General features: G+C 36.6%; 1 protein-coding gene across 1 annotated transcript in view; it reads right to left on the minus strand.

Moving 5' to 3' along the window:
* The window catches only part of Pof1b (POF1B actin binding protein), an 86,499-nt gene that overhangs the window by 28,436 nt on the left and 44,956 nt on the right, over positions 1-13,107 (minus strand). Inside the window, exon 7 of the mRNA XM_048336136.1 lies at positions 4,975-5,105. Coding sequence (XP_048192093.1) covers positions 4,975-5,105 — 131 coding nt within the window. The remainder of the gene's footprint in view (positions 1-4,974; positions 5,106-13,107) is intronic.

Genomic DNA, 13,107 nt, shown 5'->3' on the forward strand with positions numbered 1-13,107 from the left:
AACAAAAACCAGTTACACATGTTCTGACAACAAGACAGAATATGCTAATTAAAATAATTTTAGTGCATTAACACCTAGCTTTACCTTTGAAGTAATTACTTAGGAGTAATCTTTGCTTCCAGAGAGAAGTGGGTCACTCATTGTACAAAACCACTTTACACTTGGCTATAAAAATATACAAGCTAGTGTGGAGAGAATTGCAGTTGCCATTTCCCAAAGCATGACTAATATATGTGCAATTGTCTGCATGTATGTATGTGGTATTTCCTGTGCAGCTCAAAATAGAAATGTAAGGAAGCCCTTGACAAATAAAACATCTCCTTTTTTGTAAAGCTTTAATAAAGTAAATGCATGCAGATTTGTGAAACTGAAGCAAGTTGAAAACATAAATGCCATTTCAGTAGCCATGCATTCATGTTAACTTGAATTGTGATACTATACATATATAATTTTGTATTTAAAATACTAATTCTTTTTTTTAATTACTTATTTATTGTTAAAGTGATGTATAGAGGGGTTAGTTTCATACGTAAGGCTATGGGTACATTTCTTGTACTATTTGTTGCCACCTCCCTCATTCCCCCCTCTCCTCTCCCCCTTTCCCTCTCCCCTCATGAGTTGTTCAGTTGGTTTACACCAAATGGTTTTGCAAGTATTGCTTTTGGAGTAGTTTGTCTTTTTATCCTTTGTCTCTCGATTTTGATATTCCCTTTCACTTCCCTAGTTCTTTCTAATACCAGTATATACAGTATCCAGGGTACTCAGGTGAGATACAGTGATAGCACAGGGACAACCACAGGAAGGGGATCCAAGAGAATCATCAACAAAAGAAGCTATGGTTTCACATGGCATGTTGAAAGTGATTACAACATGGAGTTCATTTCACCTGTGTTCATAAGGGCATAGCTATTGGGCTCTTGTGATCCTCTGCTGTGACTAGCCTAAACCTATGCTAATTTTTCCCTATGAGGGAGACCATAGAGTCCATGTTTCTTTGGGTCTGGCTCACTTCACTTAGTATAATTTTAAAATACTAATTTTTCTCTTAATCTCAATGTCAATTTACTTCACATGCTGTGACTCACTTCCTTTTTTCTATATAAGAAAACAAAACCAATAAACACAGAGCAATAAATAATGTAAAATTTTGGAATTATAACACATAATCTAACTGGTTCTGTGAGAAAAGTTGCCTTAATTCTAACCACACAGTTCATCAGTTGATGAATTGTATTTTGGAAAGAGAAGACAAGTAGAAACCAAAGGAGAGGGAGCCAGACAGGAAGGGGACAGGAAAGGAGCAGATGAGAAGAATGGAGATTGGTGTGGTTTATTCCTCCATTCAGCACTGGGGGATGACAGTTGATATCTTAGGCAGAGAAAGAAACTGTAACATGACAGGGCCATCACAGCTCCAAAAAAGGAATGGATGCAGTAAAGAAGAAACAAAGAGACAGACAGATTGTGGGAGGGATGAGGGATAAGGAGAAAGAAATTGCTTACCACCTGGCAAAGGAACTCCTGAGTACATTTTTATGAGACCTTATCATCTCTCTTGGAGTGTTTACAACTTTATTCCTTTCTCTTTCTTTCTTTCTTTCTTTCTTTCTTTCTTTCTTTCTTTCTTTCTTTCTTTCTTTCTTTCTTTCTTCCTTCCTTTCCTTCCTTCCTTCCTTCCTTCCTTCCTTCCTTCCTTCCTTCCTTCCTTCCTTCCTTCCTTCCTTCCTTCCTTCCTTCCTTCTTTCCTTCCTTCTTTCCTTTCTTCTTTTCTTTTTTTTATTGTGGGGCTTGAACTCAGGGACTGGGTACTGTCCCTGATAGTGTTCTACTACTTTGAGCCACAGCGACACTTCCAGTTTTCTGGTGGTTAATTGGAGATAAGAGTTTCACATACTTTTAAAGTTCTCATCAAAGAGGTCTTTCACTTCTTTGGTTAAGGTTATTCCTAGGCATTTTATGTTTTGGGGGGCTATTGCAAAAGGAGTTGCTTTCCTGATTTCAGCCTCGGTCTTTGGGTCATTAGCATAGAGAAATGCCATTGATTTTTGAGGGTTTATTTTATATCCTGCAACTTTGCCAAAGTTTTGGATCAGCTCTAGTAGCTTGGGGGTAGAGTCTATGGGGTTCTTTAGGTATAGGATCATGTCATCTGCGAAGAGAGAAAGTTTAACTTCATCTTTTCCTATTTGGATCCCCTTTATATTTTCTTCTTGCCTAATTGCTCTGGCTAGGAATTCTAGTACTATGTTGAAGAGCAGGGGAGAGAGTGGACATCCCTGCCCTGTTCCTGATTTTAAAGTGAATGGCTTTAGTTTTTCACCATTTATAGTTATGCTTGTTGTAACTACTTTCAACATCCCATGTGTATCTGTAGCTTCTACTATTGACGATGTTCTTGTATCACCTTCCTGTGGTTGTATCTATACTATCTCCGTAATCTTATCTGAGTATATTGGAAACTGTCTATACTGGTATTAGAACTAGGAAATTGAAAGGGAATACCAAAATCGAGAGACACAGGGTAAAAAAAGACAAACAACTATAAAAGCAATAGTTGCAAAACTGTTTGGTGTAAGTAAACTGAACAACTCATGGGGGGGGGGAAGGGAAAGCGGGAGGGGGGAGGGGGAATGAAGGACGAGGTAACAAACAGTACAAGAAATGTATCCAATGCCTAATGTGTGAAACTGTAACCTCTCTGTACATCAGTTTGATAATAAAAATTTGAAGAAAAAAAAAGAGTTTCACATACTTTCTTGTGCAAGCTGGCTTTGAATCCTGGTCCTCAGATATCAGCCTTCTGAGTAGCTAGGATTATAGGTGTGAGCCACCAGCGCCAGCTACTACTCTGAAATAATTCCCCAATGTAAATAATTTCACCATGTGAATGGTCAAATAATTCCCCCTAATGAATTTTGAATATATTTAACCTGCATCTTCTAAATTGTATTGAGTAGCTACTTTAGAAAGCTCAAATCATATGAAATGTCAGGTGGTGCAGAACAGAATACTATCCTGGTCCTATACTTTATATAAACATTGTGCTTCAAAGCCAATTTTAAGCAATTAAAAAATCCCTACAAATCCTATATTCACTACAAATTTAATGATTCAAATAGTAGAAAATTCCTTCAGTATTCTGTAGTATCTTAAACAATCCACTTGACATGCATATATTATTAAAAAGCAAAGTGATTTTCCTAAGGGGGGAAAAGAATGCACAGTGTAGATTCTAGTTACAGGTTTTGTATTTTCACTACCTTGGGCTAGTGATTCTCAAACTTGACCAAGTATGAGAATCCTCAAGAGACTTTGTTGCTCAGATCAACTCATGATTTTCTTATATGTGTGTGAGTGTGGGCACGTGAGCAGGTGTAAGGTAGTACTCAGGCTTGAACTTAGAGCCTTGTGCTCTCACTTGGCTTACTTGCTCATGGCTGGTGTTGTATTACTTGTGATTATGCTTCCAGGCCAGTTTTTTAATAACTGATAATTGGAGATAAAGTCATATAGACTTCTGTGCTGGCATTGGTTACATATCCTGAAATGGGACTGCTGGACCATGCTATTTCTAGATTTCATTTTTTAAAGAGCCTCCATTCTGTTTCCCATCATGACTATACCTACTAATATCACCACAGTGTGCAAAAGTTCTCTTTCCTCAAGTTCTCATTAGCACTTGTTATATGTTGATTTTTTTGACATGTCATGCATTTATTTTCTTATTTATTTGCCCAAAAGCTTGCTTTTGCTAACAAAGTACATTATAGCACAAGTCACATACAATGCCCTATTGATCCTTACAGGACTAGTTTGGTCTTTGATGAAGTTCATAAATTAATAAAATTAATATTAATATTAACTCCTTATTACATGTCATTATTTAACAAATAAAACATGATGGAAGTTACATGTCACTTCTGGGGAAAAGTGTTTTAATAACCAGTATAGTAAAACTTATTTTAGAACCTATATTGAAAAAAATATTCCAAGGGCTGGGAATATGGCCTAGTGGCAAGAGTGGTTGCCTCCTATACATGAGGCCCTGGGTTCGATTCCCCAGCACCACATGTATAGAAAACAACCAGAAGTGGCGCTGTGGCTCAAGTGGTAGAGTGCTAGCCTTGAGCAAAAAGAAGCCAGAGACAGTGCTCAGGCCCTGAGTTCAAGGCCCAGGACTGGCAAAAAAAAAGAAAAAAATAAAAAAAATATTCCAATACCCTGGTTCTTAATACTCCTTGATGATTCATTTGACATGTGCAACATGAGAAAGAAATAGAAAATATAGCAATGAAAAATAATTTGTCATAGGTCTTTAACAGTACTCTTTGTTTTGTTTTGTTTTTGTTTGTTTTGTTTTTTTTGGCCAGTCCTAGGCCGTGAACTCAGGGCCTGAGCACTGTCCCTGGCTTCTTTTTTGCTCAAGGCTAGCACTCTGCCACTTGAGCCACAGCGCCACTTCTGGCCATTTTCTGTATATGTGGTGCTGAGGAATCGAACCCAGGGCCTCATGTATACGAGGCAAGCACTCTTGCCACTAGGCCATATCCCCAGCCCCACTACTAACTCTTTTTTTTTTTTTTTTTTGGCCAGTCCTGGGCCTTGGACTCAGGGCCTGAGCACTGTCCCTGGCTTCTTCCCGCTCAAGGCTAGCACTCTGCCACTTGAGCCACAGCGCCGCTTCTGGCCGTTTTCTGTATATGTGGTGCTGGGGAATCGAACCTAGGGCCTCGTGTATCCGAGGCAGGCACTCTTGCCACTAGGCTATATCCCCAGCCCCACTACTAAATCTTAAAATGAAACATTTGTTTAACTTTTGTCATACAGTTGCCCCGTTATTCTCTAATGGTACTCACTAATAGTTCTGCTGTGAATCTAAAACTGCTCTTTTTAAAAAGTCATTTTTAAAAGTTTAAGAAGGTACTGAAATACTGGCTATCTATAGCATAAAGATAGAAAACGTGTTTACAGTACCTTCCTCCAATTCTCTGCAAATGCTCTAATAAGCAGTGATATAGATCTGTATTCTTACGGCTTAGATCAGCAAGCAATTCTCCAAAATATTTGGGGTCCAATTTTTCAGGGCCATCATCCTGAATTATCACCTAAAGAAAACATCAAACATAATTGTTAACCATGGTTTGTTTTTCAAAGTTCACAGATATGGTGATATGAAGTGAAAAAGCAAAACAGCTTACACACTATCACATGAATAAAGTCAGTTTTTTGTATCTAAGGTGTACATTTTTCCATATAGGAGGAATTTAAAGGAAAAAAACACAATGTTGTAGTAGTATTTTCTACTTCATTTCTTGATTAACACATAACATATTTGAATATAGGTGCTTCAATAAAACATTAAATAAAAATCTCTTAATTTTTCATTATCACCACATGGCTTTCTCCTCTACCACCTGTGGGAAAATAAAATGTTAATTATTTGAATTATGCTGACTAAAGAAGAATTACTTTCATTTGGATTTTTATAGTCTCAGTAAAAGCTAAGTTGATTTATTAGTGTATTTTAAAGTTAGTCTATGGGGGGGAGGGAAAGGAGGATGGGGGAGGGGGGAATGAGGGACGAGGTAACAGTACAAGAAATGTATCCAATGACTAATGTATGAAACTGTAACCTCTCTGTAATTCAGTTTGATAATATATAAATAAATAAATAAAGTTAGACTATGTAAACCTTTTTAATATAATGTATTTTATATATTTCTTGCTGGAATTCCTGCTTGTATTATTTGGATCAAAAATCTAATCTGACATGGAAAAGATGAACCTGGGGCCAAATGCAGAAAATTCACAGGCCTAAGAGGCACTTGAAATCCTAGACAGAAATTATTATGAATAGTGTCCTAAATGAGACGTATTTTAATGGCATTGCATCCTTTTATAGCAGTCTTTTCAATAATGTTGGCTACTTTGCCTCCTATCTCAAAGCATAGTATTCAGACAATAATAACTGTGGTAATATTACACACTTACATACTGCAACTGAGTTCTAAGTATACAGATAATAGTTCAGATTTAACCTCTGATACTTCCTTTTAAACTTATCCTCTGAATGCAGACCCTAAAAATCCATACATTCGGAGGCAAATAGAGTTAAGTATGAGAATCAGTCAGTGAAAATAAAGAATACAGGTAGAGTATCATGTTTGGATTAAGACATATGCATGTACATATTCAAAAGCTTAGATAAATATTCCACAATGTTATTATCTTGTTCATATAGTCTTTGGAGGTGTTTTTCTGGGGAATTAACAGTTATCTCCTAGACAGTATAAAGGTCTCCAACTAGATGAGCAAGGCTAAATGTCAAGATCATCACAAAGTATGCTCCAATATTAAAATTCACAGAGCCAGGCACTGGTGGCTCACTTCTGTAACCCTGGCTACTCAACAGGTTGAAATTTGAGGGTCACAGTTTAAAGCCAGCTCAGGCAAGAAAGTCCCTGAGACTCTTATCTCCAGTTAACCATCAGAAAACCAGAAGTGGCACTGTGGCTCAAAGTGATAGAGAGCTAGTCTTGAGCAAAACAACTCAGGAACAGTGCCCAGGAGTTCAAGCCCCATGACCACCACCACAAAGAAGAACAAAAAATTCACAAGTAGTGTGTAGAGATATCTAGATAGAGACAATGTATGAAAACTGATATAACTCAGTCCATCCAGCTATTCAGTATAAAACATTCAAGTGCTTTTGTAAACATAGTAACACTTCCAGTTTCTTGCTCCTACCATGACATAATTCACTGTTCTGGGCACACATATGCCTCTTGGATCTTTATTCACTTGCTTCACTTCTTAGAATACCTTTTCTTCTTCCTTCCTTTTATATATTCAAATTTTAGCTCTCCTTTGAAGCTTATCTTAAAGTTGTGCTACTTTAATGAAAACAAACTATGCTATCCAACAGAGCTAATTTAACTTAGTACTTTGTGTTCAGTTATATTCAATTGTTATCATACTCTCTTACTGATATATATCATGTTGTTTCAACACTCTCTACCACAAAAGAAATACAATTAACAATAAAAAGACTTAGAGTTTTAAAAATATATCTCATAGTACCTAGCAAAATGCTGATCAAACACTCTAGCTAATCAGTTAAGTATTTGTGGGTGGCAAGAAATCACCTCCCTGATTAGAATGACTCCAAATGCCAATTGGTTCCAGAGGGGAACCCAGAAAAGATGGAGCCCAGAAAAGATGGTTAAGAAAGTGAAAAATTGGTATAGGCAGTCTCTTTTCAAATATATCATGCTGATACCTGTATCTTTTTTCCAAGTTATGAGGAAGAACAGGTGAATTGCAGTAACTATATTGAACTCCTTGCAGAGGGGAAAGATGACATTTGCTCCTGTATGACAAGCCCCTCTCAGGAAATGCAAGTCCAAACTGCACAAGTCTTTATTCAGAATGATCCCAAATACTTACATGCACTTTCCCCTATGTTGCTATCAAACTTGGAGTACTCTTAAAAACACAATGTCCAAAATGATATTTTAAAAATGTACACTAGCTTGGCAAGCTGGTTCCTGTTATACAACCACATACCTCAAGCTGCGCATTGTATGAGGAAAAGTTATTAAAATGTAGGGCCTCATGGCAGATAATATCACAATATTGGTAGTTTGTATCAAAAAGCAGTCACATGAGGAGATGAGCAGGTAGCACAGGGCAAAGGCCTAGGCTTTCTCTATTTTATATAAGAACTCCTATGAGAACTAACTCAGAGCTGGGGATATGGCCTAGTGGCAAGAGAGCTCGCCTTGTATACATGAAGCCCTGGTTCAATTCCCCAGCACCACATATACAGAAAACAGCCAGAAGTGGCGCTGTGGCTGAAGTGGCAGAGTGCTAGCCTTGAGCAAAAAGAAGCCAGGGACAGTGCTCAGGCCCTGAGTCCAAGGCCCAGGACTGGCAAAAAAAAAAAAAAAAAAAAACAAACTTAACTCAGAGTCCAGTCCAACAGGAACTACCTTAATTCTCCCTAAGAGTGATGTCCCTAATGACCTAATCTATTTCTACCTCTTAAAAGTCCCCAAACCTCTCAACATCAGCACATTGGGAATGAAACTTCCGCTGTGGACATTGGGGTTGGGGGGGGAGGGGATAAATGATATCTAAGCCATGGAAACCTAGGGGAAATGCCAATGCTTTTCCATAAATTCTTAGGCTCTATTAATTTATGTTATTGTTACTATAGAAGTGATGTACAGAGGGATTACAATTACATGAGTCAGGTAATGTGTACATTTCCTTTTGTACTGTGTCTTCTGTTCCCCCATTCTCTTTCAGACCCTCACATGTCCTTCTTTCTCCATGTGTGTTTCTTTCATGGTAACTTTCCCAAGGAGATATTTACTAAGGATATTCGAGTGTTATGCTTCCCTGCTAGAATTTCTAATAGCACATTTACTAAGTTTAGTACTTTGCATATTTCCTCTCTTAGCTGGGAATACACTTGTAATGTGAAAAACACATTTCTTGACCTTCTGCTTTGCTTCATTTAATAGAGGAATTCTATATTTGCAAATGGTCTTAATATGCTGACTTTTGCATCTGCATCCTCCTGTCATGGTGCTGTACCTTGTTAGAGCTTCAAGTGTACCATTCATAGCCCACGTGAATCGTTGGTGCCATTCATAAAATTTTACTCACAGGATTTCTGTGTAGTAGCTTTAAGGACTCAAAGAAACACAAGTATGATTTATAACAACACTGTATCTGTGTTCAAAGATAGAAATAGGGGTTGGAAACTTCTAAAGAGAAACATACTAATATTTATTTAGTTCTTACTCCATGCCAACAAGAACATCCATGCATTTCATATAAAGATCCAAAGAGGCATTCCTGTCTCACAGTACTATATTGCCACTAAACAATATGGCCTCTCCAAATGTCCCCTATGAATTGTCTCCTTACCTACCGGGGATGTGCACTGTCCGTCTGTGTACTTTGGAAATTAGCAAGACAGGAATTGAAATAGTAACCATTTTTATTTTTTAGTGGAATGCTATGCAAAATGCAACTAAAAGTTCAGGCAATACATTATACTTTGCTAGGAAACAATAAGAGAATGAAAACATAAAAAATGAGTTCTTTTGGTAAAAGAAAGAAAAGCAAGAAGCAAATTAGCACTCTTGTGTAAGTTTATTCCTTCTGAGTGTTTAAAAGCCTACAATTTGTAAGAACAATTGATTAAAACCTCAAACTTAGTTGGGTTCAAAATTGGAAGGAGTGAAGACTGAAGAAAGATAGATTCTCTTGTATTGCATTCTATGACAGGATTATTACTGAAGAATAAGGTACAATTTCATCATCATAACTGGATGTGCCAGTTAGCAATATTTTCCATTACTAAGTCATAGCTCCTTAGAGCTTCTTGATTTTATTGAAATTGTTTATGGGTGTGTTTCAGCATAACTTTTAGAATTGGCTTAAAATCATATTCTTGCCACCTTGAGAAAACCAAGATAAGGCATCTCCCAAGGAAACGTGAATACTGTGGGCGAAAAGAAATGTGTATTAACTGATGGAACTTCTCTCTCCCTCTTCCTCCCTCTCTCTCTCCCTCTCACCCACTCTCCCTTCTCCCTTTCCTCCTCCTCCTCCTCCTCCTCCTCCTCCTCCTCCTCCTCCTCCTCCTCCTCCTCCTCCTTCTCTCTCTCTCTTCCCCCCCCACATATGTACATATGTTTTACCTAATTTTCTCCATATTTTATTAGAGTCAACTAGTTGTACAAGGTGGCTTCATCTTGACATGCATGCAAACATGTCTATTGATCAAACATCCCATCAATCTCCTTCCTTTTCTCAGACATCCTTTTCAAACCAATCTCAACAACATTCTGTTTTCACACTTGTATATAAAAGTTTTTTTTAACCATACCCACTTTTCTTCATCCTGTCCATCTCTCCCACTAGTACCCATATTTGTTTTAAATCCCTGTCATTTTTGGGTGCATATTAATTATTCAAAGGAGTATTTCCCTGTGATATTTCCCACATGCGTATAGAGAACTTTCATCAGATTGACTTCTTCACTTAATCTTGCTTTCCTCATCTCCCGTATGTATGAAGAGAGAAATCTCAAATATCAATCATGGATAATAAATTTAGCTGCTCACTTATGAACAGAGAAGTAAAATAGATTATGGAGAATAGTGGTCCCAAGTACTCAAAATATGGTATTTCTTCAAAAATTTACAAAACTTCAGTAATAAAGATTCTTGAATATGTACCAATGGACATTAATCCCAGAAATGTTCAATGCATTTTAGGTATAACATCACTTGAACAATTGGGTAAACAGTAATTGGTATCTTCCTATTTTGTATTACAAGAAGCAGGGAGCCTAGCAAGAGAAGAAGCATAGGAATTTTATATTTTGAAAATCCTTACTGCTCCTGTAGTCTACATAGGCACTTTAATAAAGAAATTACTTATACAGTATCTAGTACATACCAGATTTTCAATAAATGCCACTAAATTGAATCTACTGTACAGCAACCTCAATTCTAAATGCAGATTTTGTTATCTCCAACAAATTTGTGCTTCAAATAATGACCTAATATAACGTTTAATGCGAATCAACTTAGATGGCAAAATAAAAACAGAAATAGAAGCCATGCTTCCTAGTTGTGGGTTAATTGCTGAGCATCTGTGAACCATAGTTTCCTCAAACTGTGTAATACAGGTAATTTATTGCCTATTTTATGAAATGCTGGAGGGATCAAATAAAATTAAATGAGACTGTGAAGTGCTTCGTATTCTTAAACCAACTTGCAAATAATTATTTAATAAAGGATACAGACAGTTTCAGGTGGAATAATAATAGAAATAATGTAAATAAATTGCTTAGTTTGGGGAAAGTCTCAATCTTACCTAGTATAATGTCTCAGTATAGTAAGTACTAAATAAACAGTTGCTGGAAACCTGCCTCATCATAAGATGGTAATAATGTTGATCTGTTCCAACTTGTTTTGTTAATCAAAAGATATATTAGGGATAATCTTTCAACAGTCTCATTTTACAAGGTAAGCAGTGATGAAGTTGTAATCAAGGATCAACTGGGGACTATGTATTAAGGAGACTAGAAAGTAAAACACTGGAAAAGGTGCTTTAAGAAAGCACATTGAAATGCCTTGTAATGAAACCAAATGAAAGTTGTCCTGATTTCCTTTTAGAATATAGGAATGTGTGTTGTGCATGTGTACATTTTGGTAGTATGTTATAAAATATGGCGATTTTTACTCACAACCAATGAAACTTCAGGTTGGTGTTTTGGAGTATCATAATGCATATGGGTGAATGAAAAATAACATCTGTAGCAACTTAAATTATTCTTATATTTTAGTATAATGCAAATTCAGTGTCAAGAATTTATAAAGCTTCCCCCACCCCATTAAGAATGGAAATTTTACAATGAGTCATGTTTTCCTGTTGGTTTCTCTATGGTTTCCAGGAAGCTGACAACAAAGTTTTCATTAAGTTTACAAACAAAACCCTGAAGTTTCGTTTCTATGCACTTGTCCTCCTGGTATTATCACTCCATTGTATTTATACTGTCACTGACACAAGTCATTTCAAATATTCTAGACTAAAATGAGACATATAAATACATTAATGTGTATAGAAAATAATTTAAAGTTAATACATTTTAAATACGTAAGTTTTGGTAATACCTTTGTTGTTAACTTTTCCTCTTCTTCATCTCTCTATCATTTCTCTATTATGTCAATCTTTTTTTTGTTTTTTGCCAGTCCTGGGTCTTGGACTCAGGGCCTGAGCACTGTCCCTGGCTTCTTTTTGCTCAAGCCTAGCACTCTACCACTTGAGCCACAGCACCACTTCTGGCTTTTTCTGTTTATGTGGTGCTGAGGAATTGAACCCAGGGCTTCATACATGGCAGACAAGCCTTCTACAACTAAGCCATATTTCCAGATACTCTGTCAATCTTTAGCAGGTCATTTATTCAAATGATGGAAATACTTACGTTACGTTGACAAGACCTGTGGGAAAACTTAACTGCTCATAAACACCAGCACTTGGTAATATAATTTGTCTTATGTCCTTTTCCTTTCTTACTTTTAAGACAGAGCCTCACTTTGTAACTCAGGCTAACTTTGAACATGCTATATAGCCCAGACTGGCTGTGAATTTTTGATCTTCCTATCTAAGCCTTCTGAGTACTGGGTTTATAAGCATGCAAACGATGTCTGTCTGTTCTACCTTTCTTCCCTTAAATCCAGCAATACAGTCTGGATCCAAAAGCTCAGTGACATAAGTCATACATTCATACAGCACATATTTTAGTGTGAAGTTAAAGACCACTGTCCTAAAGTATGGTCCCAAGCACCATTAAAAAAAACAAGTAAAAATTGGAAAAAAATTCTCTCCTCCCTCTAGGCCTTTATGACTTTTATAAGCTTTTAGAAGAGCTGAGATATAAATCTAAGTAACTTTAGTGAATATACTAATTGATAAGATACATAAATACAGGTACATATCATATACTAAGAGTTCTGAGGAAAAAAACTTGACTTCTCTCTCATTCCACTGAATTGAGAGAGATTGTATGTGAAATCACTAAGCTATGGCAATTTAATAGGTATGTGGTGGCAAAGAAAATAAAAAATTAAATGCTAAATTGGAAGTCTGATCAGTAGAGCCCTGGATATAGGGCTCTATGTGAATGTAAAAGGCTCTATGTAAAGCTGGAATGGACAGCTTGAAGTGCAGCTAAGTAGACATGTCATGCAAGCAAAGAAAATTGTATATTGTAGAATTTATAGATTTTAAGTAAGAAAGATAGTTTTGGGGATGTTTGGTGTAGAGTTAGTAGTTGAAATTTTATAATTAAAAGAGAGGGTATAACGGGGACAATGTTGGTATCTTGATAAATGGAAAAAAAGCCTGAAAAGAGAATTTAAAAACAGAAGTATACTGTAGTGGGATGAAAGAAGATCAAGAAGAAAATGGATAAACAGTGTAGCAGCAATAAGAGGCACAGTAGAAGAAATTGAATTTGAAAGCTAGAAGTTCAACACAGTCAGCTTTAGGAACACAGAGAAGTAAGAATCTAGTTCAAGT

The sequence above is a fragment of the Perognathus longimembris genome, chromosome 28 (assembly GCF_023159225.1).
Source record: "Perognathus longimembris pacificus isolate PPM17 chromosome 28, ASM2315922v1, whole genome shotgun sequence".
Lineage (NCBI taxonomy): Eukaryota > Metazoa > Chordata > Mammalia > Rodentia > Heteromyidae > Perognathus > Perognathus longimembris.